At 32.3% G+C, this 25,338-nt stretch overlaps 2 protein-coding genes across 9 annotated transcripts in view; one reads left to right on the forward strand and one right to left on the reverse strand.

Moving 5' to 3' along the window:
* The window catches only part of LOC145726803 (uncharacterized), an 85,587-nt gene extending 81,216 nt beyond the window's left edge, over positions 1-4,371 (forward strand). For all 5 annotated transcript variants that reach the window (XM_081976049.1, XM_081976051.1, XM_081976050.1 and 2 more), the window contains one exon: positions 929-4,371. In XM_081976049.1, the coding sequence (XP_081832175.1) occupies positions 929-1,101 (173 nt within the window). In that variant the 3' untranslated portion in view covers positions 1,102-4,371. The remainder of the gene's footprint in view (positions 1-928) is intronic.
* A 1,240-nt stretch (positions 4,372-5,611) lies between these two features.
* On the reverse strand, positions 5,612-25,247 carry LOC145726792 (fatty acyl-CoA reductase wat-like). 4 transcript variants are annotated; one of them, XM_081976029.1, is made up of 12 exons: positions 25,148-25,247; positions 23,186-23,487; positions 22,995-23,137; positions 13,648-13,905; positions 13,347-13,595; positions 13,146-13,291; positions 11,034-11,143; positions 10,492-10,684; positions 6,845-6,960; positions 6,607-6,787; positions 5,953-6,143; positions 5,612-5,888 (listed from the first exon to the last, which is right to left on the reverse strand). In XM_081976029.1, the coding sequence occupies exons 3-12, from the start codon at positions 23,004-23,006 to the stop codon at positions 5,722-5,724; spliced, it is 1,623 nt and encodes a 540-aa protein (XP_081832155.1). In that variant the 5' UTR covers positions 23,007-23,137; positions 23,186-23,487; positions 25,148-25,247; the 3' UTR covers positions 5,612-5,721. The 4 variants fall into 4 exon arrangements, with proteins under 4 accessions (XP_081832155.1, XP_081832153.1, XP_081832156.1 ...); XM_081976027.1 differs by having other exon boundaries at positions 13,648-13,920; XM_081976030.1 differs by lacking the exons at positions 22,995-23,137; positions 23,186-23,487; positions 25,148-25,247 and adding an exon at positions 22,495-22,680.
* Between the last annotated feature and the right edge of the window lie 91 nt (positions 25,248-25,338).

The raw sequence follows: 25,338 nt of genomic DNA on the forward strand, positions 1-25,338 counted from the left end.
GACAAATTGAAAGACTTTAGTTTTGAGAATTGACTTAGAAACCTGGGAATTTACTTTGAAACGGTGAAAATTGACTTGAGAGGCTTAAAAATTGTCTTTGTAACCAGTTTTCAGAGTTTTCAGACAAATTGAAAGACTTTAGCCTTCACAATTGACTTGAAAACTGTGAAAATTGACTTGAGAGACTTTAAAAACTTAACTTAAACTTGAGAACTTAAAAACTGTCTTTGTAGTCAGTCGTTATAGTTCTCAGATAAGTTGAAAAACTTTAGTAGGGAAAATTGACTTGTAGCATGAAAAACTACTTTATCTAGAATAGTGGCTCTGAACCAAAAAGTGACTCTGAACCAATGAAAAGTGACATCAGAAGCTTAAATTTTGCATTTGAAGTAAGTTTTCATAATTTGAAAATACATTTCAATATTTTAGTATTGAAAATAGTCTTAAATACAGGATATTGACATTAGATTCATGAACATTGACTTGAAGACTAACTTTTCGCGTAAATCGCGTTTTAGGGTTATCTTCACCAAGTTTTTGACATAGCAGAATTAAAAAACTATGTTTACATAGTCCATAGCCTTAAACATGCCATTTCAATTTGAATTTTGGAGGTCTGTGTCTTCCTTAGGAAGCGTTCTTCAGGAAAATGCCATAATGCATGTCAACTTATTTTTTGATGGGCTATCGATTGGTGAATTATTGACATTTAAAACTGGACCACCCTGTAGATTGTCTTAGTGAATTGGATTGAATTTCTAGTTCGACTGTTTTAGACACATTTTAAAAATGAAAATAATAGTTTTTGTTTACATAAATAAACCAAAGATCAATGCATAAATTGACTCTTTGTATAATTTTTTTATTGTATTTTTTGTTATATTTTCATATTGGGTTTTATTATTAAATTGTCAAATTTTCAATACAGGTGAGAAACCATATCAATGTTCCTGGGAGGGATGCACTTGGAAGTTTGCCAGGTCGGACGAGCTGACCAGGCATTATAGGAAACACACCGGCCAGAAACCGTTCAGTTGTAACTTGTGTCAGAGGTCGTTTAGTAGGTCCGATCATTTGTCGCTTCACATGAAGCGACATTGACGTTCAGCTGTTAGTTAAAAATTCTGTACAGTTTTAAATTTGTTTTTTATTCGCGGTTTCTTCCTAGTGTTTATTTACATTTATCAACTACAATCATCTGGTTACGTTAAAGTTGATAGTTAGAAAAGAATGAGATATCTTATAATGTGATACTTTGGTTTGGTTAGTGATAACTCATATTGTAAATGACAATCAGTCAACTGACGTGAAGGACGTCAGTACTATTGATCTGGAATTTGAAAATAATGTAACGCTCTCTAACAACTTTACAAAAAAAAAAACGAATCAAAAAAGTGACATTCCTATAATTTTTCTCACGAAAGAAGACGGTTCAAAGGTTATACAATTTTCCTCTGATACGGCGAATTAAAAATGTGAACGTACCTTTTAGATAGATTCGATATGATTATTGCCGGTTGCCAGCCAAGATTTCTGGGGGTTTTCTTTTGAAAAAATCCAAGTTTCATCCATAAACACTAGATTGGATGTACCACTTAAGGAATATGCCATTGACTTCCTTAGAAATTTCGTCCGTAGTAAAGCAATATTTGATTTTTCAATTAAAAACCTTCTGTTTCCATCGTTTTTGTATCTGAAACCTAGTACAGGCAATAAACGATGCAAAGAAGAGTTGCTTATGTCAATTATGCTTTTCTCTTTCAACACAAATTATTTAAAGTTGACACTGTAATGAGCTTTTCCAAAAAAAAGATAATTATTTTTAAGGAATCCTGTTTAATAAGGAGAGATTTATTACTTTCAAAATACATCTGGGGGCCTATTCTTGAAAGCAGTGAATGGAATTCTCAAGAGAAGTGTTGATAGAATGTGACAGAAGATGCTGACAATGGCGGTTCCTGTCACATTCTATAGGTCTCTTGATAATTCATTTCCCTTGTTTCAAGAATACGCACCCTGATAGATAGTGTCACGAATATCACATTTACTCTTTCAGGCAAATTAGAAGTTTTGGTTTTTTGTCTGGGTCATTGTTTCCGAGAGATTTCAGAACATTATTGTTATTATCAAAGCGTTTTTGCACTCTGGTGATGGTAGTTACACTTATATTTAATGCTGCAACCACTCTCTGTAACAAAAAAGCAAAACGACCTTTAATATTACACTTCTTATATTTTATTTAAGTGTACCTACCTTCTGCACTAACGAGAAATCAAATAAGAGGGCCCCCCATTGCTTTTTTCTTCTTGAAAATATTTCAGTAAAGAAAATACTAAAGCTTGAGATTGGGAGTTCAGCCCCTCATACTAGCTGGTTTGCAAAACTTCTCAATAGTGATATAGATGATATATCAAGAAATGTTTTTAAAAAGACAATTTTAATTGTTTAAAAGATGTGCAGGGTGTATCTTACGAATGAAATGGATTATGACCATTCTGCTGAGGCCATGTTAAATTTCACAAAAACGTAACACACAGTCGCGAAAACCGCAACCTCGTATCTTTAAAAATAAGTCAGATACCCTACAAAAGTGTCACCCTGTACATATCAGGATGAAACTTTCTTTGATTGTTTACTCCCAACTTAAAATCCACTACAATGAATATTAAGAAAAAAACATATTTTTCACTGCATCTGCGTTTGTGTATAAAACGAAAACCGTATACTCAGCTATTTAAAGGTGGAATTTAGGTTTTCTAGTATAGAGGGCGGTGAACCACTTCATCCAATGAGACTATAATGAATGATCAATATGTTAGGATCAACTGTCAGATCACATGACGTGCTACTGACTGACATTTGCAAAGTTTCTCTTCATCCTTATCTAACCCCTTGATTTGTTTGATAATGGTTCTCTCTTTTTAAGATTGATTTCCTTTAAAATTTTGAATATTCTTTATGAGGTCATAACTGGAAAAATGTGTATTTTAAATGTAGAAAAAGTCTAAAATAATTATTCATAATTTCAAAAAAGTATCTCTTTTCCAGAGATCTATCAAACTTTATAAACTTTTTTTTCTTTTTCTTATTTTCCTTCTTCCACATCTGCATAACTTCTTGCTTGCATGACTACCAAGTATCACGAGACTTAAAAGACGTTTCGCTTGTCATAAGTTTTTAAGGGAAGAATGAGAACCGCACCTGATGCGAAGGATATCAAGATGATCAGGTGCGCTCCCGATGCTAAACCGACACGTTCGATAGAGTGATTTATTCCTGCGTTATCGGTCGGACGGATCGTGACTGCGATTTTTTTGGTCTCCAAAGGGAAAATCACGGTTTTGTGTGCTGTTTAAAAAACGGAGGCACTTCAATCCCGTGTGCGGTAGCTCGTGTGTGTCTCGCGTTCGATTCGTATCGTCCTGTTTTTAACTTGATTCCAAATGTTCAGATAAATCACGATCCGTGCCGGATGATGTGTATGTTGATGAGTGTTTTCTCAAATTCCTCCAGTTCATGTACGTGGAAGATTCCGCTTTTTTTTTGTAAAAATTACTAGTTTAATCATTGGATTAGAAATTGTAAAATTACATTGATTTCGTGAACATTCCTAGTTAATTATCGTTAATGTAAATTACTTTTAAGATGTCGGAACACGGTGCCAGTAGAGATGTGAAACATACGTTGTAAAAATTGTACTATTAGTTTAACTTTAAAATCAGTTTAGCTTGTAGTAGCGTATTGTTAAGGGAGTCAAATTGAAAAGCAAAAACAACAATCATCAAAGTCTTCCATTTTGTTTTTTTGTAAATAATTAAATATGTGATAAAATTGTAAGCTAAAGTGCAATTATTCTATGTAAATTATAATATTTGAAACGAATTCAATTAATAATAAGGGTGCTTCGTATAACAATATGTAAATAGTAGAAGAAAAAACAATTGCCAGTAACCGGGCCAGTATATTTAGATACTTTTACCTGTATTAATGTAAACTATTTTTAAACTTGTTTTTAGTTAAGAAAATCCCCATTCAATACAGGATGTTACGACATTGAACACTATAAATTCCACTTTTAAGATCTCTGTTAGTTTCCTATGTTAATCTGTATACTTATTTACAAATTTCATCATTCATATCTGTAGTTTGCGTGGTGTATCATCCTGTATTAACACTTCATAGTGTTGACGTTTTAGCTTTTAAAATTCTATTATAAAAACTGTAATAAGTAGGTTTTATATGAGTCACTTTTTTATAGAAAAAAAAACTATATTTTTACGTTACTGTAAGATTAAGAGCAAATTTATAATATATTTATAAAAAATGTTAATTTCTAGTTGTTCAAATAAATTTTGTGGAAGGGTTCCATAACGCTTATTCTTTCATTTAAAATGGTTTCCTATTGGGGTATCGAGTTAAGATAGCCAAGACATAATCATCAAAAGTCATCTACCAAAATCATCATTATCCAATAAATGTAGCTTCAGGGGGTCCACCGAAACAAGCAAATTTAATGGTTTGTTATATGGTGCCGTCCTTGAAAGTAAAGAAATTATGGTTACGTAGTAACGCTCTCAAATTTTCTGTAAAGAAAAAATTTTGATTACGTGGCACCACTCTTGATGGAAATAATTTTTGGTTATGTAAAGCCGCTCTCAAATTTTAAATGGTGGTGCCACTCTTAAAAGTAAAGAAATTTTGATTAGATGGCACCACTCTTGATGGAAATCATATAATTTTTGGTTATGTAGTGCCGCTCTTTAATTTTTGTAAAGAAAAAATAATTAGGTGATTAGCCACACTTAAAAAGAAATTTTGATTACGTGGCACCACTCTTGCTGGAAATATTTTTTGTTATGTAGTGTCGCTCTCAAATTTGTTGTAAAGAAAAAATAGTTAGGTGGTGCCACCCTTAAAAGTAAAGAAATTTTGATTACGTAGCACCACTCTTGATGGAAATCATTTTTGGTTATGTAGTGCCGCTCTCAAATTTTCTGTAAAGAAAAAATAGTTAGGTGGTGCCACCCTTAAAAGTAAAAAAAAATTATTACGTGGCACCACTCTTGATGGAAATAATTTTCGGTTATTTAGTGCCGCTCTTAAATTTTCTGTCAAGAAAAGTTAGGTGGTGCCACCCTTAAAAGTGAAGAAATTTTTATTATGTGGTGCCACCCTTAAAAGTAAATAAATTTTGATTACGTGGCACCACTCTTGAAGGAAATAATTTTTGGTTATTTAGTGCCGCTCTCAAATTTTCTGTAACGAAAAATTAGTTAGGTGGTGCCACCCTTAAAAGTAAAAAAAAAAATATTACGTGGCACCACTCTTGAAGGAAATAATTTTTGGTTATGTAGTGCCGTTCTTAAATTTTCTGTCAATAAAAAAATTAGGTGGTACCACCCTTAAAAGTGAAGAAATTTTGATTATGTGGTACCACTCTTGAAATAAATAATTTTTGCTTATGTAGTGCCGCTCTCTAAATTTGTTGTAAAGAAAAAATAGTTAGGTGGTGCCACCCTTAAAAGTTTGGATAACTCTGATTTACATCAAAAGTTCAACTGTGCATTCACCATATGGTCAGGATTTTGCATTAAAAAAAAAACAATTATACTACGTTAAAATTGTTTTATTCAACCAAAATTATATCTATAAGTAAAATATAATATACAAGTTTAAAATAACTTAAACAGCCTTCTTAAAGATACACGGTCCGAAGAAAAATTAAATAAACGAACTAAATATGTAGCGAAGCCCAACCAAAACAAATCGTAGCAACAGTAACCAGAATATGCTGAGGATCGCGTAATGCAGAAACAGCATCTTGTAGTACTTCGTTTTACCTTGCGGAATCGTGTCCAAAGGATCTTTGAGCAGATACACTCGAGCACCTAACAGTTTTTGTTTGAATTACGCACCCTGTCTGTATTCTTATACAAGAAGGAGTGTACGTACCTTTAGTGTAAGTTGAAAAATACATGTCCCAATTTATTCTCCTTATGTCAAATTCGAATAAATCTTGATCGTGTTTTTTCATTCTATTCCACAGCGACTGAATGTTATCATTGCTGAATTTCCACTCTCTCATCGTAAAATAGGCAATCACGTCGGCGAATTTGTTGATTCTTTGGTAACCCTTAACCAGCCTGCAACAGAAAAAAATTACTGTTTAAACCAATACAAGGTGTAATATTAATTGTTTGTCAAAACTTGGCTCTACTTTACTATTCATTTCTAGGAATAAACGTTTTCAACTTGGAGTGCTTTGTGACGTTTCTCATTGGTAACTGTCAAATCATGTCATAATCAAGATTATCTAAACAAATCTTGGTCACCTGACTAAACAGATCAATAACCAAGTTTTCGCAAGTTAAAAATGATTTAACGCTCCACGGAGTGTGCAGAGCGATTCTGAAGTCAAGTGATTTGACAGTTGATAAATAACAAATTGAAAACATTTTACTGTCATCAATTTTAAAATTATCCAAACAAAACAAGAATGCAAACTGCGAGGTTTTTTTCCGTTCCAGAAGTTAAAAACTTTGAAAAGCCAGATACACTACAGTGACAAACTTATTGCTACACCCTGTAAATATAAAACCCACTTACATTGGCTTCTTCCCTATACAGAACAAAACAAAATCCACAAGGTATGCTGGAATGGTATGCAGGAAGAACAATGCCAACATATGGTGGTAGTAGTTAGTTCTCATAGCAAACATATGATGCCAAATAACTTTTTCTGAAGGAATTTTTATACCGTGTTTCTCGCCTAAAACACTAAAGTCCTCTGCAAAATCAATTATCATTATTAAATACCTCCATGTATTAAAAATGTGACTGTTACCCCAAGTAATCGGATTCTGGGGCGTACTAACGTAGTTGTACACTGGAATGCTCTCGTTAAATTGTTCCTCCCTGCTTCCCTCTTCCTCAATCTCCTCCTTGTTTTTATTTAAAGACCTGTTGAAAATTCTTATTAAAGAATAACTACTAGCATATAGACTAAATGATAAGTGGCAATGGAACTGAAAATTAATTTAAGTAAGCAGCGTAAGATGGCACCACTAAACTTGCAAGCCACAGACGCAGCAATTCCGATCTTTTAACTGTTGGAAAACATCAGTTTTAATGCGGCGTTGTCTAGTTGACAAATCACATTTTTTGTTTTGTTTCTACGCAAAAAATAACAGATTTTGTGTGTGTTTTCTTTAATTATTGTGTTTCACTTCGTTGTATTTTTAGTTATTAGTTTATCTTTAATATTCATCAAGGATTATTATAAAATAAGTATAAACTTAATAAAAAATAATACATTTTATTTTTGAAAATCGTTACGTGAACATTTGCACATTATAAGGAGTTAGGTGACTCTTCAAATAATACTTTGACATCTAAAACAGTTACGTGACCTTTAGGTTTTCGTTTTGACGTTAAAATAATTGAAAATTGTCACGTGGCCATTTGCACTGTAAAGAGGGTCACGTTGTCTTAAAAATATCTATTCTTTTTAAGATTGATTTATTTATTTTTTTCTTTTTGCGCAAATTAAAATTTATAAAGGATGTCAGGGATATTTAGGTAGAGGTAGAGATGTCAATTTTTTGATAAGAATTTTTTAGAATTGTTAGACATAGATATCTAATTTTCTTGCGAAGCTAAAGCTGCGGACTGATAGAAGAATAGCTAGTAGAAAGCTTCAAACAGTTAATACACCTTGCGTAAAAGGCTAGCCGGAAATACGATAGTTTTCGCCCCGTCATTTGATGTTCGTGAACTAAAGCTAAGGAGGGTGAAATCTGCATTGGGCAGTTCCAGTCAGATACCAATTGGAAGCATTTGTTGCTTCTTAAGCAAACTAGTTGGGAACGCTGCAAAGCTGTCTAAGAGATTTCATCTTTGAAGAGCTAGACACTGAGCTGATTTTGCTGCTGTTCAAAAGCGATACTGATACCCCGACGATGTTGTAAGTAGGAGTCATAGTGCAGCAAACCACGTGATCTGTAGACGTTTTGTTTCTTGTTTCTTGTCAGAGACGGCTAATATAGACAGTAGTTCATATATCTGCAATCGTTTCTGGTACCCGATCTATTCATTTAGTAGTAGTGGTAGTCATGTAGTGTCATGTATGTAAACATTGAGCGCCAAACAATTACCCTGTTAGTGTCTGAACAGAAGAGTTACTATAGTAAAGTAGTTACTGTTCTCGCGGACTGAGTTTACCCGTGCGTCATCTCCCTGTGATTTAGAAGTAGACATGCATTATTGACTTCAGAAAGGGTAAATCTAAGTGAATGTCTTCCAAAAAAAAAACATTTACTGATTAGCGCTTCTATTTCAGTCATTGTCAGTTTGAAAACCATCGAAATTTATTTGATTTGTTTACTATTAATTCTTGTGTTGTTAATCATTTATAAAGTTTTCTATTTACCACACCAGCACAGTTCTTTTAAGAGCTATTGTTTCTACACTTTTAACATTCTGTAAGTACTTTCATAATATTATTATTAATATTTTTATTTTTTTATGTTGGCTGTCACGATCTAACCAAAATTGGCACAATTACTAACCTGTTTTGAAAAAAAAAGTGGGAGTGTCTATTATGGTTTTTATTTAGCCATTTGGTTTTTCGTAAATTCGGTATTACTCACTATTACAGTATGTAAATCCAATGCATGGAAAAATTCTCCACAGACAAGCCCAGCAGTTAATTCTTAACCTTTGTGAATATTTTGAATTGGAAAAAACCAATGGAGGACTTTTAGAAGCTTTATCATCTGTTCAGGACGAAAATAAGAAATTTTAAGACCTTACATATTCTTACTGATGTATTTTTTTTGATACTAGAAGGTTGCAGCTGCTTTGAAAATTTCCCGCAAAACTGTTTATTCGATTCGGAAAAAGCAAGCAAGTAATCTTATGATTTCCTCACCTAGAAAACGTAAATCGAGACGTTATCGACGGGCCAAGACCACTGATTTATCTGAAAGCATTAAAATGATTGTTGGAAATACATTATATGATATATACAACGATAGTATATTAATAATAGTAAAATATATCTACTTTTGTAAGAAACATCTATTAACATATCATTGTTTCCAAGGACTGATATTTTTGGGTTGCATTATACATTATTCATAAAAATTTCTTGAAACATATTAATAATAAAGTCATAGAAAAATAAAATAAGCGTCTAAAATGTTTTCCAGCGGGTTTAAAATAAAATAAGTGGATTGCAACCTGAAAATGAGATATGAGATACTACAGCATCACTCAGAATTTCTTATTGAATTTTTAATTTATTGTATTTATTTTAGAGAAACATGTAACCATCCAGAACCTAAATCAAGAGCTTAAAGTTAAAGAAATACTACATATTGGTGATACATCTCTGCGAATTTTGGTAAATAAATTAGGTTTCAAATTTAGACGGAATTCTATGATCCAAACGGAGACTTGTCATAAATAAAAAATGTTATTTCGGTCAATATATTTTTGATTTGCTTTGGTATAAGGTTGTTTTAGTGCAAATTTGCAGCCAAAGATCTCTACTTTCTGACTGACAATACATGCAAAATTTTAAACGTGACGAAGCTTTAGACACGCTTTTTTCTATAATATGAACACAACAGGTTTTTGACGAAAACTTGATTTGATTCATATGATTATAAATGACGTAGCCTTCGTGACGCACGGATAAACTCACTCCGCGAGAACAGTAGGTTAGTTTTGTTTTAGGTTTAGTTATTTCTCCATTTATAAAATAACTTGGCATCCCTGGAATCTTTTTATTTTTTTTTGTAGTTTTTGTTTGAAAGAATGGATATTAATCAAGATAATCACTCTCGAGAGAGTTTCGATGACATAATATTACAATTAGACAAATTACTAGAATTGTATCGTCCAATGGTTCAAGAAAGGAAATCCTTGGAACGACCCAGTCCCGAGAGTGATTGTCTTAAAAACGTGTCTTAAATAAAAATATCAGTATAAACTGAAAAACGATTACGTGATCCTTCAAATGACATTTTGACATTTAAAACTGTCATGTTAAAAAAGTGACGCAATTTGAAAAAAATAGTCTAAACATAAGGATTTAGTGTATCAGTTGAAAACTAAAAAACGGTCACGTGACCTTCAGGATTCTGTTTTGACGTTAAAAAAAGAGTTCTGTGACTCTTAAAATAAATAGAATCTTTATTATCGATACCTCAAACCAGAAATTCTTATCTTGTTTAGTTTTCAAAATAAGAGCAATTTAACTCAAATTTATTTGAAAAAATCAAGCTTTCTTACGCAGTTCAGAATGACGAGCTGTATTAGCGCCATCTCTTAGAGTTTACCTACAACTGAAGCGGCCGAAATACATTAGAAAGCCGTTGAAGCGTAAACGGCTTCCTTTTTGGATGCCACTTACATTGCGCTGGTTGTCTGTACTTATCATTTAGTCTATGCTACTATAGAAACTGATAAGAAAAAATTAAGTCTTACTTAAGTGTGGCAACGTCCCACATTGCGGCCAAGCAACTGTTAATAACGTAATCGGCAGGTACCATTTCGGCTTTGTTCTTTTTATTGCCGTAAAGGGTTCTGAGTAGACCTACGGCCGCACCCACCATTACTCCAGTAGCTCCGTAAACGTTGTCAATCCATCCGGCCACAGGTTCTTTTATAGTCGCAATAACTATAAAATACCAACATAAATAAACATTGTTTTATTAAGAAGTATGGGAAAGAAGAGACACCAACCATTGCAAAGCAATTCGATTTCCAAGAGAAGAGTTGTTACGACCTCTAGTGGAGAATTTTTAAACTCTGAACATTTCACACATTTTGTGCTATTTTCCGCCTTTAGCTAAGATTTTCGAATATTGGGAAATAAAGAAAAACCAAAAAGGTGATGATTTTTTCACACATTTAGAAAAAGTGACTGACTTTTTTTGAATAACACAATACATCTAACAAACACTCCGAACAAGCTGAGCATTGCATATCTACAGTAATTTACATAAATAACCAACTAAATAACTTACCTATTGAAGGTCTGTATAGAGCAATCGGTAAATTTTTACCTTCCGTTCTGATAATGTCTTCTGCCACACATTTAGTAAAGGCGTACGTGTTGGGAAAGTCTTTCAAAACCCTGTAAAAATGTTCAAATAAAAATCCACAAAAACAGAATTATTTCTTGTCTACACTGAAAAAAATCACAAGACTTTACCTACGGGAAAATCATTATTGGCATAAAAATCAAGATTGTTGTTAGCAATGAGCTCTATTGTAATGTTGAGCTTTGTTACCACCAGACGCCATTGTTGCTGTTGCTGTCAAAATTCTCGTGCAAATATTTCCCTCATACATATTCGGTTTTAAATTAAAAAAATTTGATTCAAATAACTTTTAAGAAAAAGAAGATGCATAAGAAATCTTTAAAAAAGATTTGTTCCCAAAATAGTGCCTCTAATTACTATTTAGGTATGCCAGAAACCAGAAACCTATACAAACCCAAAATCTTCCAACAATTTTTTACAAATACCAGAGATCCGAGCAGAGGCCAAATCATTATGTTTTTGTGTTTTGTCGTGTTAAACAAGGATAGTTCTAAGAGTGGGTGCAAAAAAACGACGAAAATAATTATACAAAATAACATCAAAAAGTTAGTTCTAAAAAGAGCTAAAAGACAAGTTTTTCAAGTGGAACACACCTCTTTTTATAATTTTATTTTATTCTCTGTAATCCCTGTTCAAAATTAGGATCAGTTAGTATTATCTTACTTATTTGAAAATTTATTATTTTAGAAATAACTACAAATGTATAAATAAATGAATTTTTATGTTAAATGCGCGCAAGACAGTTTTGCTTGAATTGAATACCCAAGTAGGCGGTGCATGTGTTGACGCAAGACCGCAAACTTGACGTCACGATCACGTAATTGAACAAAACAATATACTGATCAACTGTCAAATTACGTCAACGTGACGTCAAACTTGCCCAGCACGCTTGATGGAGATGTACATCCACAGCCTACTTTACCATTAATACTCACAAAACGGCATATTAGACGTTTGTGATTGTGGGATAAATAATCATTTATTTGCAATTATTTCAAAAAGTGTAAATTTTTCACAATAAGATACTTAATACAAACTTTTCCTAGTTTTAGACGCCAAAGATAAAATTATAGGAGTGTTTTATTTAAAATACTTGACTTTAAAATTTTTGACCACCTTAAGACCAACCTTGTTTAACACGACAAAACACAAAACCAAGAGAAAAACGTTTTCCTATATGCAAAAATTACAATCGTTTTAGGTATTACAAATTTCACACAAAATTGAAAATATCTCAGAAACGGGTACAGATAGTATAGGGCATTATACATAAAATATGTCTAGATTTTGAGGTAGAATTCTAAAATGTAATAATATGTAGGGTGTTCCATCTAAAATAAGCAAGTTAGCACCTACTTCCGGTATAACCAAAAGTGAACCCATCTTGAAAATATTTTAGATAAACGACCCCCATCGACTTTGGTGACTAGCCAAATTTTCAGATTTGTCTTATTTTGTACTTTTTCCATAATCAATTAATGCAGTTTCCGGGGGACCACTCTGTATAGAATATTCACATAAAAATACAGAAGATTTAAAACAAAAAAAAACAGCTTAGTAAAATAAGCTAATACGGAGTCCAACCAACGTCAGTAAATAATTACTTATAACTATTTTTTGATACTCTTGGCAACGTTGTATGAGTAAAACACTTAGTAAACGCCTTTAAAAGAGTACAGCTCTAACTTCTAACTCCAAATGGTAAAAACTAATTTTTAATATATAAGATAGACCCATTGATAATCACAATAAACTTGCACGTGTTTATTATTTTTTATTATTATTTAACCGTAATTACTGAACAAAACTTTAAAATTTGCCAGATGCCTCTAGATGCACTTTAAAAATGCCAGAGGCCTCTAAACTCTAAAATTAACAACATAAAAGTAGTCAGTAAATAAACTTTGCAACAGCGCTCATCGTTACCAACTCAACGACCGTCAAATCAACTTGACTTTCGCAAAAACAATGTTTTTTTATTTGACATTTGTCTGAATTTTGGTATAGCTGGTGTAGGCAAGTGATATTACTTACGTCTTTGTTATAGCTGCTAACTGATCGTCATCCAAGCATTCCACCAAATTTAGTAGTTTTTCTCCAGTTATTGGAGGTTCATAAAACATTTCACCAATGTCCTTCCTGATGCAATTAGAAAAGGCCGTGGAACAATGAAGAAAAGCCTAACAATTCTTACTTTTCAAGACTTTTTTCTTAAACTGACTATCCCATACTCACCCTAAGATGTTTCATATTTTTGGCCAACTTCAATATATCTCTCACCCCTCTAACATTGATGTAAGCCGCTGAACGTAGCTTTTCATCAAACCTCACTGTAGCTGCAAGATGCAACACGCAATCGACCTCCTCAATCAAAGTCATTTTGTCGATTTCACTGAGCCCTAAGTCCGGTAGACCGACGTCTCCCACAATCCATCGGATTTTTTCTCTAAAGTTTGGTTGGTAGCGTTTCAGGTGGTCGAAAGTCTACAAAAATTTGCTTTAAATTGAGAGTCATGTGAATTAGTACTGAACTTACGGGTTCATTGAAGATTTCCTCAACGCGCTGCTTAACGTCTTTGCCTTTCTTCTCTCGGATCAAAATAAAGATCTGCTTCAGATCCGGACACACTCGGAGCAGTTTTTCCACGGCCAATTTTCCTAAAAATCCAGTGGCGCCGGTAATAAAAATACTGGAACCCGAGTAGAATTTTTTTATGTCGCTGTCTTCTTCTGGCTGGATCATGTCCGAGGCCGTAATGTCTTGACCTTGCTGCTCGTAGATGTCCATGACGATCTGAAAATAACAATACTACAATACAACTATTAAATTTAAAAATAAATGTGTTGACATTTACTCATATTTTATATTCCAATTAAAGATAAAAGTTAAACACACAATCAAGCAAATTTTTGTTGGACGGCACTGGTTTGTCACAAATATTACGAGTACAGGTATGGAACATTAAAATAAGATTGCAAATCATGGTTTTAGACGAAGAAGGAACAAAAATTCGTTAGTGTCAATGTGTCGGAGCGAATATGACATAATTTGACTTTTAGTCACGTGACTCTTATATCTGAAAACCTAATTAATTCCTCGTGATCAAAGGGAGACACTGACAGAGGTGTGCGTGAGTGCCCAAGATCCATTAAAAAAAAAAAACTATTTTATGATACTGCAATCTCACTCTAACCTCTAACATGTATGACAGGTTGGCATTATATAAAAAACACACACATGTCCCGGAAAATTACCGAACGCGACATTTTAGGCCGCATTCGAGTTGATGCTTTATGGATCGTGTAGAGGCAGTTTGACGTCACGATGACGTAATTTAACAAAACAATATTCTGATCAACTGTCAAATTACGTCATTGTGACGTCAAATTCGCTCCGCACGCTCCATGGAAGTTAGAAACGAACGAGACCAACGCCTACTATAAATAATACGAAAAAAAATAGATTTTAATGACGGCGTTTGCGGTTAGTTTTAATTTGTAAACAAATGCAGCATAAAATCGAATGTTTTCTTTACTATTTTGTATTTCTGTATTTATTAGCATTGGAAAAGCAAAGGAAACTGGTGACTAGAATATAAAAGGATAGCACTGGAAGCTGGATATTCATAAACATACATTCATACTTACTTTGAGTGCTGAGACATTGGATTTAGAAACTATATTGACAATTTGGAAGCTCGTTTAACAAATTGGTCGTATATGGTGGTTATTTATTAGTACAACTCTACTGATTGGCGTACCTACCTAAAATTCTAAAGTCAAACTGGCTGGAATAGTCAATAAACAAAACTTCTGCCGCAGAACACATCAATCGGAAAAACTCTTAAATTAACCTACGCTCGTCCTCAACTCCTTAAAACTGTTGAAAACAGTAAAAACTCCAAATTTCTAGAAATTCAATCCAATCAAAAACTATTTTGACAGTAACAGCTTCCACTAGTTCAGCCATATTGCAATTTTTGACAAGCACCTTCTAGACGTTCTAGTACTCTAGTAGGCGTTGCGTTAACCGATTACGGAAGGCAAGCAGAATCAATGAAATCACAACATGGTGTTAGATTGGGCATGTTAGAAGGTAAATTCTGCATTGATTTAAAATCTTGCTTGTTGTATAAGTTAATAATTTAAATTTTTTAATCACAACAATGTTAAATACGTATAAAAATTATAAAGTATATTCAATAATAATTAAAAATAGGTTCAAGGCTGTTGATCAAAATGAATTAATTTAAACGATCTCGTCTAGGTTGCTGAATTTTTATAATGAACATTACTGATGTATTAATTTTCTAATTAGTTGAATAGCAGTTATTAAAGGAAATGATTTTCCACAGTTATTTATTCTTTTAATCAAAATTAATTGGCGCCAGACAGGATTCCAGACTTTACGCCTGACAACTTTTACTGTTTCTTAAATGTTAAATAAATAATTTAACGTTAAAATGTAAAACACTTGTAACACGAATAAAAAATTCTACTACTTTTTCAAATTTTAGTATTAAAAAAAGAACCATTTGAATTAATTAAGGTTAGGTTAAAAAAAGCGTGTTCTATATATCAAAGTATGTCATGAGTCACTTGGTTCACCCAGTAATACATAATATTGAGTAGTTTAAAAAATTTTTTTTTATCTTTTTAATTGAATCTTCAGAAAGTTTTAGGTTATCAACACTTATCAGAAACTCCAATAAAATGCTCATCATCATCATCTGTGAAGCCTTTGCATAATAAAATGTTAACCACTTTATTAAGTGGATTTTTTTATGATACTACATGATGAAAATTATTTAGCGAGAACTATTAATTTAAGTGAAAAAAAGGCTAATTAATTACGATGATTGCTATTTAATTTGCCTTACTAGTGAAATATAATGTCATTTTACAAGGAGAATAAAATTTTGTTGTTTTACAAAAACATGTATTTCTTGAGTCTATATTATTACTCATTTTTTGCTTTCAGTTAATTGTTATTTTTTATTTCTACAGGGTGTTTCATTTTAGACCAAAAAGTTCGTCGTTTCATTCATTGTTTCCGGTAAGTACTGTTAGCATATAGTACATACAGGGTGTCGCAAATTTCAACTAGGAAAATGCACCAGATGGTTGATACAATGATGTATCTCGATAACGAAACATTTAACATATTATATAAAGATTTTCTCTTTTTCTTTGTGTTTTGTCATCTGCTTGCATTTATTTACGAGAAATTTAGGACATCCTGTATAAAAACTACTCACTACGAACTAAACAGGCTGACTTTTGTGGTTCGGCCGGTATGTGGATTTTTAGAAGAAAATTACAAGCTTTACATTCATACCAATTGGGAGAGTCTACAAAGTTAGCAAAGAATATTACAAAAAAAAATATTGGCAATATTGAATTATGTAACATAAATTTAGAATTTTACTTATTGTCATGTTTTCGGATTTACATAAAGTTCCAGACTTGTTATTCTATTTAGTATAGTGAAAAACACACATTTATTCGATTTGAAAGACCCACTCAATCTATAACACTGTCACACAAATATGGATCGTCACGTGACGTCTTTTTTAACATATTTTTTTCTAAATTTGTCGCAACTACTTCTATTCGTTAGTATTGAATTCCTATGGAAATGAAAATGAGAGTTTTAGTGCAACTAGAAAGCTTAAGACACAAATTATAGCAAATAGAGCAACACACATAACATACAAAAAAAAGCTAAATAACTCCTTTCCATCCGATACACATTAATAATTTATTAGACACAGCCAATGAAAGTTGGTCTACCTGTAGCAAATATCAGACCAATTAGTTCATAATCTAACGACTACTTTCAATGCAACCATGAGTGGAAACTTCGGAAAATATCTACTTATTAATTAAAACAATTCCGTAAGGTGAAGCAATTAATAATATTGATTGTAGACAACTTATTTAGTGTTGTTTGACCCTTCTGTTAATCAAAAATAAGCATAAGTAAACAAAATTAAAAAAATTATGGAATCATCGGTTGATCAATTATAAAACACGTTTGACGAGAAGAAAAACCAAAAATTTTTCCACTGAATTAAGGTTTGCAGAAACAATATAAAATGCAAATTAGATCTAACATTCATCATAGAACATTTACTTAATGTAAAACTTATACATACGCACAAAAAGGTGAAAAATCTATTTATGCGTGCTGAACTCATTTAATTTACACTAATTTTAACTACTGCATTTGTTCGCAAAGCGAAAAAAGTCCATGTCATTGTGTATAGTGTATTTTTTGCTGAATAACGTTAAACTTGAATTACAAAACGAGTTGGAATAATGTGCATTTTTAATAAAAAATGCAAACGGACATACATTTTACATGAAATAGGTATACTTAATACTCATCACATCATATAACTAATGAAAAAATGGATTTTAAACTTTTCATTTTTTCTAGAAAATCATTCAAAATAACGTTTAATTTTTGTAAAACCTCAAATTTTTTTGGTTGTATTGTACGTATTTCATAAAACAACCTGTTTATTTTTATACATATTATGAAATGAAAAAGTTTTTACAATACCTAACATAATAGCTAAGACTAAACCAGAACAAAATGGCGACTAAATCATCATTACGTTTCTTGTCTGTTACCTGTAAGTTTGGCAATTAATATTTAATAAGGGTTTCTTCCTGTTTATCAAAAAAGAGACTTCATTAACAACGAAGGTCTCAATATCAATAACATCAAGGTGCATTGTTATTGAATGCGGTTAATTAGTTGTCAATCCCAGCGAATATCAATACTTCAAAGGAAAAGCATTTTGTGTTAGAAAAACGTACATAAACTGTTATAAAAATGCTGAATAAGAAAATCAAGCACATTGACCCGAACCAGTATTTGATTTGCGTTTAATTACAGCAAAAATAAAATACAATGTGAAAAGTGAACCCGTTAAACTTCAAGTCACCTAACAATTGTCGGTGTTGTTTAGACCTAAAATGACCTTTTAGGTCGATTTTAGCTAATCTACATTTTTATCACCTAATCAATTCAGTTGCGAAAAACAATCTAGTTACAAATTGATACGTCACTAAATTACACGACATAAATTCCTAAACTACTTTCCTTTCCTATATTAGCAATATGCGGAGATCAAATTTAAACGTAAACTGGCTACTATTGCCCAATGTTTGATACAGGGTATTAATTTGGGTTGACCACACCGTATGGCTTCCTGATATCTATGTATCAACACCAATAAATCAGTGTAATTTGAAGTAATTCTTGGAGATGTTCATTGTCTTACGCAACATGTTAATTCAGATAGGCAGAAACGTGTCCGGTTTTGGTTTCAAGGTGTATGTCAAGTTTAAGTATTTTTAGGTGCGTGTTAGTGAGATCTATCATTAAGTACCGCATAAACTGTCCAACTTATATGAAAAGTGCGGTAACTTAAGCACAAATTAGTAGTTTAGCAATTAAAACACACTCTCTATAAAGAAAACAACTGGTTAAAGGAAGATTACCTTCACATTGCCACAGTTAATGGTCCTATTAGCAAAAGGACAACATTCCTCCAAGAGAATTTGAAATATGTTCAGTTTGGCAAATACCGGCTCCTATTTGGTTTAATTTTATTTTTGACAGTTATCATATATTGTCAGTTTGGACAAGTTAATGACTCAATATAAATGCTGGTTTAGAATTCACGGTCAAATTCACACTTCTTTAATAATTTATACAATACAGTTTACTATTTTGCAACTAATAACATTAAGACAATTTTAAAACCAAAATAAAACCGTCACTACTTTATATAAGCTTGATTTAATCGTTAATAAGTCACCGTTACATTATCATAATGTTTTGTGTTCGTATCTTCTTTACAAAATCAATTTATGGAAACAGGATTAGCATTCAAAAGCAAAGACAAAATAAAAAAATGTCAAATGTCAAACCATAAAAATGCAAATTAGAGCATTAAAAGCACATATGGAAAAACTTAAAGTAATGCATGGAATGACGTAATTCAGAGTGAAGGAAGGTAAATGTTTAAATACGTCACGAAAATAGTCAATTTTTGTAAAATTTGTTACTGTAGTTGCTGTGGCATAGAAACTCCCTAAAATTAGAATGATTATTTAAAAATGTACAACCATCCAAATTCAAACTTTTTAAAACCAAGAACAAATTTAAACACAAAAAAAATCAAAATAAAATTGTATGTAAAGTTATGATTGATTATTGAGTATTATTGTCAATGTCAACTGCTTAAAATTGAGGAAATAAAATCCTCCTTAGGGATTAATGGCTATCATAAAAAGCTCGTTGAATAATATACTATTTTAATGGACGATAATGCAAAATCGTTCATTAACGAGTCCACCGCCCTCTATACTAGAAAGCCTAAAATGTCACTTATAATGGTGGCGTTAGCGGTTTTTGTTTTATACACAAACGTATGCAGCTGCAGTAAAAAATAGGTTTTTTTTAATTGTTTCGTGTAGTTGATTGCAAGTTGTGAGTGAAAAATCAAAAAAAGGTTCATTCCTGATCCAGATATGTATAGATAGAGCTTTTTTATACACAATCAAGTCCAGCCTAAACAAATTGGTTAGAACATTTGTCCTGGAAAGTACAACAAACAGCAAACTAGTTTAAACACTGTTCAATGTAATAAAATCTGTAAATCCTTGAAACTAGGTAAGCAAAACTGGTAAATGGTTCTTATGTTATTACCAAGAACCTTCATTCAAAATTATTTTTGTTGCTCTCACATTGAAGGATGCTTTAAAATGTAACTCACATACCTGTGCATGTAACAAGTACCTAATAAGTTTACTGTACTAGAAAGCTCTTGTACCTACCATTGAGTATAGTGTTGGAGTAAAATCACCCCACTTCAAAGTGTTCAACCACTGTTGAGTTAGATCTGGTTTTTTGTAAAGTAAAAAGCTGCCACGGTTGGGCTTTTTCCTGAATTGCTGTCACAATGTGGCTTGAAAAACTTATGAACGGCAGCAAACAAAAATAACTTACGCAAATAACCTCAAGTTTTGATTTTAAACCGTAAAAATTCATCTAATCCTCAAAAAACTCAATTTCCACAATACAAACAAACACAAACTGTCACCACTATTTCAGCCATATTGGAATTTTTGACAAGCACCTTCTAGGCTTTCTAGTATAGTAGGCGGTGACGAGTCCCATTAATGCAAGATTTTTCAATTGTTTTACTTTAATGCACAATTCTATCTATCATAGGCAACCAAATAAGCTCATAGTATAGTTCTATACTTCTTTATTTGTATTAAACAGAGAGAAATAGACACACATTATTTAGTTGACATCCACCATTGAACTAACTGTCACTGTCATTGTTAAGGGTAGCTATGATTTCGTTTTGCCGTGTTGTGTTTACAACTGACAGTAGGTGTGTACGCAGAGGCAATTCCTCACCGGTTTCCAACTCAGAAACAGTAAATGTCAAGTATCATTGGTTGAATGCTCACGTGACTATGACGTTTTCTGACTTGTGGCCAATGGACGTATCTATTTCTCTGATTACTAGTTGGAGATTCCCTCTGCGAACAGACCTAACGAGTTTTTTTTCAAACTCTTTAGGATAATAAACGTTTATTCTAGACTACAGTCGACGGAAAAATTTTGTAACCAACTTTTATATCTATTTTAATCTAATTTGTTATACTTTGTCAGACGTTTTGAGGATCATTGACCTCTTCATCAGATGCACATTTGTCTTAACAAATACAAATTTTAATGAGTTTGACCACAAAATGAAGTGGGGTAATTTTTGATTAAATTTTCAGATTTCTTCACATCAAAAAATATTTAAATCTCAGTTACTAACCTAACCACCCTACACACATTTCTTAAATACCGGGTGTAACATTTAACTTGAGACATCACAATATCTCGAAAAATAAGCACTTTTCGAAAAAATGTTTAGTATCAAAGTTGTATTATTCCGCGGGGGAAATACATTAATAACAAAATTTGTGTTCCTCTGCCCCTCCATGTGGGGGGGAAGGGGGGTAACTTTGATTTTTTAAATGGCACCCCCAATTTTTTATTGCAGATTCAGATTCTGCCGCGAAAAACACGTGGAATTTGTTTAAAACATTTTTTTGTATTAACGATAGATGGCGCTATAAACGACAAAATTTAATTTACATTTTTTAATTAAATTTGTTTTTTTTTCGCTCATGGCTTACCGGAATGTTTGGTAAAATCTGCTTAAAAACCGTCGTTGCTAGGGATACATAGGTGTAATAAATAACAAAAAAAAAATGAAAAAAATAAATAAATAAAAAAAAATAAATAAAAAAGTTTTTTTTTGTAAAAAATGTTTGAAACAAATTCCACGTGTTTTTAGCCGCAGAATCTAAATCTCCAATAAAAAATTGGGGGTGCCATTTAAAAAATGAAAGTTACCCCCCTTCCCCCCACATGGAGGGGCAGAGGAATACAAATTTTGTCATCAATGTATTTCCCCCGCGGAATAATACAACTTTGATACTAAACATTTTTTCGAAAAGTGCTTATTTTTCGAGATATTGAGATGTCTCAAGTTAAATGTTACACCCGGTATACTAATGGTAATACCAAACCGATTTGTTGATTGAAACAATACTAGTCGATTTACTAGTCACTTTGTCATAAATATTAATGTAACCAAAGAGTATGAATTTTAAAGAATAGATATTTTTACATAATAGGGTACAAATTAAAGGATAATTTTGAATGATATCACATAACCGCAACACATAAGTAAATAAAAAACATTTGAATTAAAAATGATGTAATACTTCAATAAACCAGCAAATCGCTTTAGCTATATACTGCTAATTGAAAAATCGATCACAAACCCGGCAAAATTAATAACCAATTTACTATTCTGCCTGGCTTGAGTGGCAAAATAAGGAATTTTAACTGCCCCACATATTAAGTCGTTAATTACGAAATATTTATGTATGTTATGCTTGAATTCTACTACCTGCATTTATACGGTATTGCGCATTAATAATAAATCACACTCTTTTTTATAACTGCATATTCACAATTATAAAGTTTGTTTACTTTTTATTTTATAATATTTGAATGATTGGTACATCTAACAAACACACTGTTTGTGTAATTGCAAATTCTTTAAAGACCCCAGCTTTGCATTTTCTGAAATTTGTCCATATTTTGGTGTTTTGCATTGTTATTTCTGCTAACTAAAGTTATATGTAGTCTTTCTCCACAAAAACAAAAAAAAATGCCATTTTTGATACAGCAAAAGTGAACAAATATTTTATTTTTAAATAATTGAAATTTTATGAATTAAAGAAAAAACATAATTTTTTTTTTACCCTGCAGAATGTTACATACCTTGAAGCCTCTGCAGTGAAAATGATCAAACTAGATTAGAACGTACACAGCACAATCCACAATCTTTTCAGTAATTAAGGCAGACTTGCACGTACTTTGAGCGACTTTAAACAAGTTTGACTGTAAATGCCGCAAGTTCTAGTGGCACTCAAGCAAATGACGGATATTCAACGACTGGTTACCTACTTGCCGCCTGCACCTTAGAAATAGGCGACACAATCAGCGGAAATTTACCCGCAAATCCCAAACTTTGGTCTAAATGAACGCAAATACATAATTTGCATACAAACGTTTCCTAAAAATAGTTTCTATCCAAAACAATAACGCATAAGTCTGCAAAAATGGGATTAAAAACATAACTTTCAAATTAACGTTTTTAAGGATTGATAAACTAAACTAAACGTTTTATTCTCTGCTGCTCTTCTTTTTAGACAAATATTTTGATTCTGTAGTCTTGTCTCGCTGTTTTTTTTTTCTTTTATATTTTTTTCTCTACTTACCTTCTCTTTCATGCTCTAAATTTTGCTTCCTTCTGCTTCCCTGCGCTGTGTTTTCAAGTCTGGTTCCAAACTGGAACCACCAATGAACTGTTGCTAAGTTGGTCGCCCATATTTGGTTTTAAGCTTTACACTTCAATTTGTGTCTAAAAAGTTTAACTTATACTCAGACACAAAACTGTCAATACACTTACAGTATTATATTAGTGGGAATTATTGTAATCCAACTAAAATTTCTCCTTTTCCTTCTTTCTAATTGTTTGCTGTTCTTTCTTCTTCTAATAAATCATGTAACATTTTTGAACCTCCCCACCTGTGTTAGTCAATGGTCGCTGTTAGTTCTAATTTTATAACTCCATGCACGTGCTCTTTTACATCTTCTTCCACTATCTGAACCAAAAGCCTTACTTGAACCACCTTGTACGAGGTTTTTGGTTTGTCAAACGGCGGGCGGAGGAGTTTATAATGTCTCTTTATTATCTATTTTATACAAAACCTAAAAAACAACGATCACTACATTGAACGCCATTAAAAAGGCTGTAAATAATATGTTAACTGAAATTTTGAATTACTATTGGTATCAATGGTATCACATTAATTCATTCCAACTCTCTCTTCTACTCTTATTTACCATATTATTCTCTCTGTGTGTAGTAAGTATGTAGTTCAAAATAGTCGTTATATTTCGAGTATGGCAATTTTTTTTAGAACAAGGATAATGTGGTTGAACGGGGACCATAAAAAGACAAACGTGTTTCACTTAGAAATGAGCAAAGTAATGCAACAAGCCATTACATTAGCACATTGCAATAAAACATCTCGGATTTGTGTACCGGTATGATTTATTTCATAACATCCTTTGGTATATTTTATTTTAGTTTATTTTTGCCTAAATTTTAATAAAAATTTCTACAATGTAATCAATCTATATAACCCACATGTCATATTTGTTGTGCGAATTGTTGACGTAATTATTATAATAGAGTTCAATTTCCTTGCGCGTTTATGATCGATGGATTTAAGAGGAAAAACGCTTTGACGTTTGATAACATCCTTCCATGTAATGACCTTTCTAATTTAGTCCATACTTCATGGCCAATTATTCATAATGTTAAAAAAAAAACGGTTTTTACATGATAAATTAATTATGTTCAATTAAGTTAGTGCATAATTACCTAAACGTCTGAAGATAATATTTGTAAACCTATTATTCTTACTGTAAGAGTGTTATACTAGCTTTGCTCTGGGGATTAAAAAATATCTGTTTAATTTTGTAAATTTTTAACTTGAATGAATCAAAATTGTCAAAAAAAACTGATGGTAGTCCAAACTACAATAATCACATATTGGTTAATAAGTTTAGTGTATTTTCATTGAAGTCACCAGTTAATTACTAATTAAGTCATTGATTTATTGGCCGGTGTGAGGTGTATGTATAACGTCATAAACCCCCATTTGCACTGTTGTACTTTAAGCCAGGCTAAGTGTGGTTCAGACTGTGTCAATACAGGCGAAAAGAGTCACAGTCTGAACTACACTTAACTTAAGCTTGGCTCAAAGTTCGATGATGCAAATGGTGGTAAATAATTTACATATATAAATTAACAAAATTGTACAATTTTATAACAACAACAACCCTCATCCCCTAATCAGAGATCGTTTTGAGCATGAGTTAATTAGTGTTTCCGAAAACGCTTACAGAAATCAAAGAATGCCTACATTAGGTGCTTTCCAGTGATTAAAAGTTTAAGAACAGAGTACTCCGAGGTGTATAGCTTTTCAACTGTTCTTCTTTGCCTAGCACTCGAACATTGAAACTAGAATTGAACTGTATATACTTAACGGAGCAACAAGTACCAAATTATAGGGTGGTGCGGCAGGGGGCAGGGGATTACAACACCCAGCAGTAAAAAAGCAAAAAGTCAGCACCCTCTGGAACGGTCAAAAGTAATTCAGTAACAGTCGGAATCTACTCCTAGCAGTTCATATATGTCACTGGAAAGCACCTATTAGCACCCCCAACCCAAGGGGGGAATGCTAAATTGTCAAACTAGCAGTCTATTAATTTAAATTTCCAATTTGTAGTTTAACAACAAAAATATTTATAAATAATTATCATCAAACGAACTTCAACTTCAATTTTAATATGCACTTACCTTAACATAAGCAGTAAAACATCCTCTCTGCAATTTCACAAGTTTTTCTTATAAGAAAGACGACCACTAACATTACATTGTCCAGTAATGGTCCAGTGACCTGTAAATATAAATAATAAAAGTGGCTTTTTGTCCGTTTACATGTTAATAAAGATATTACCTTAGGTTTTTCTGTTTACAATAAACACTGC

The sequence above is a fragment of the Ips typographus genome, linkage group LG3, assembly GCF_016097725.1.
Source record: "Ips typographus isolate SLU linkage group LG3, UJ_Ityp_2.0, whole genome shotgun sequence".
NCBI classification, from domain to species: domain Eukaryota; kingdom Metazoa; phylum Arthropoda; class Insecta; order Coleoptera; family Curculionidae; genus Ips; species Ips typographus.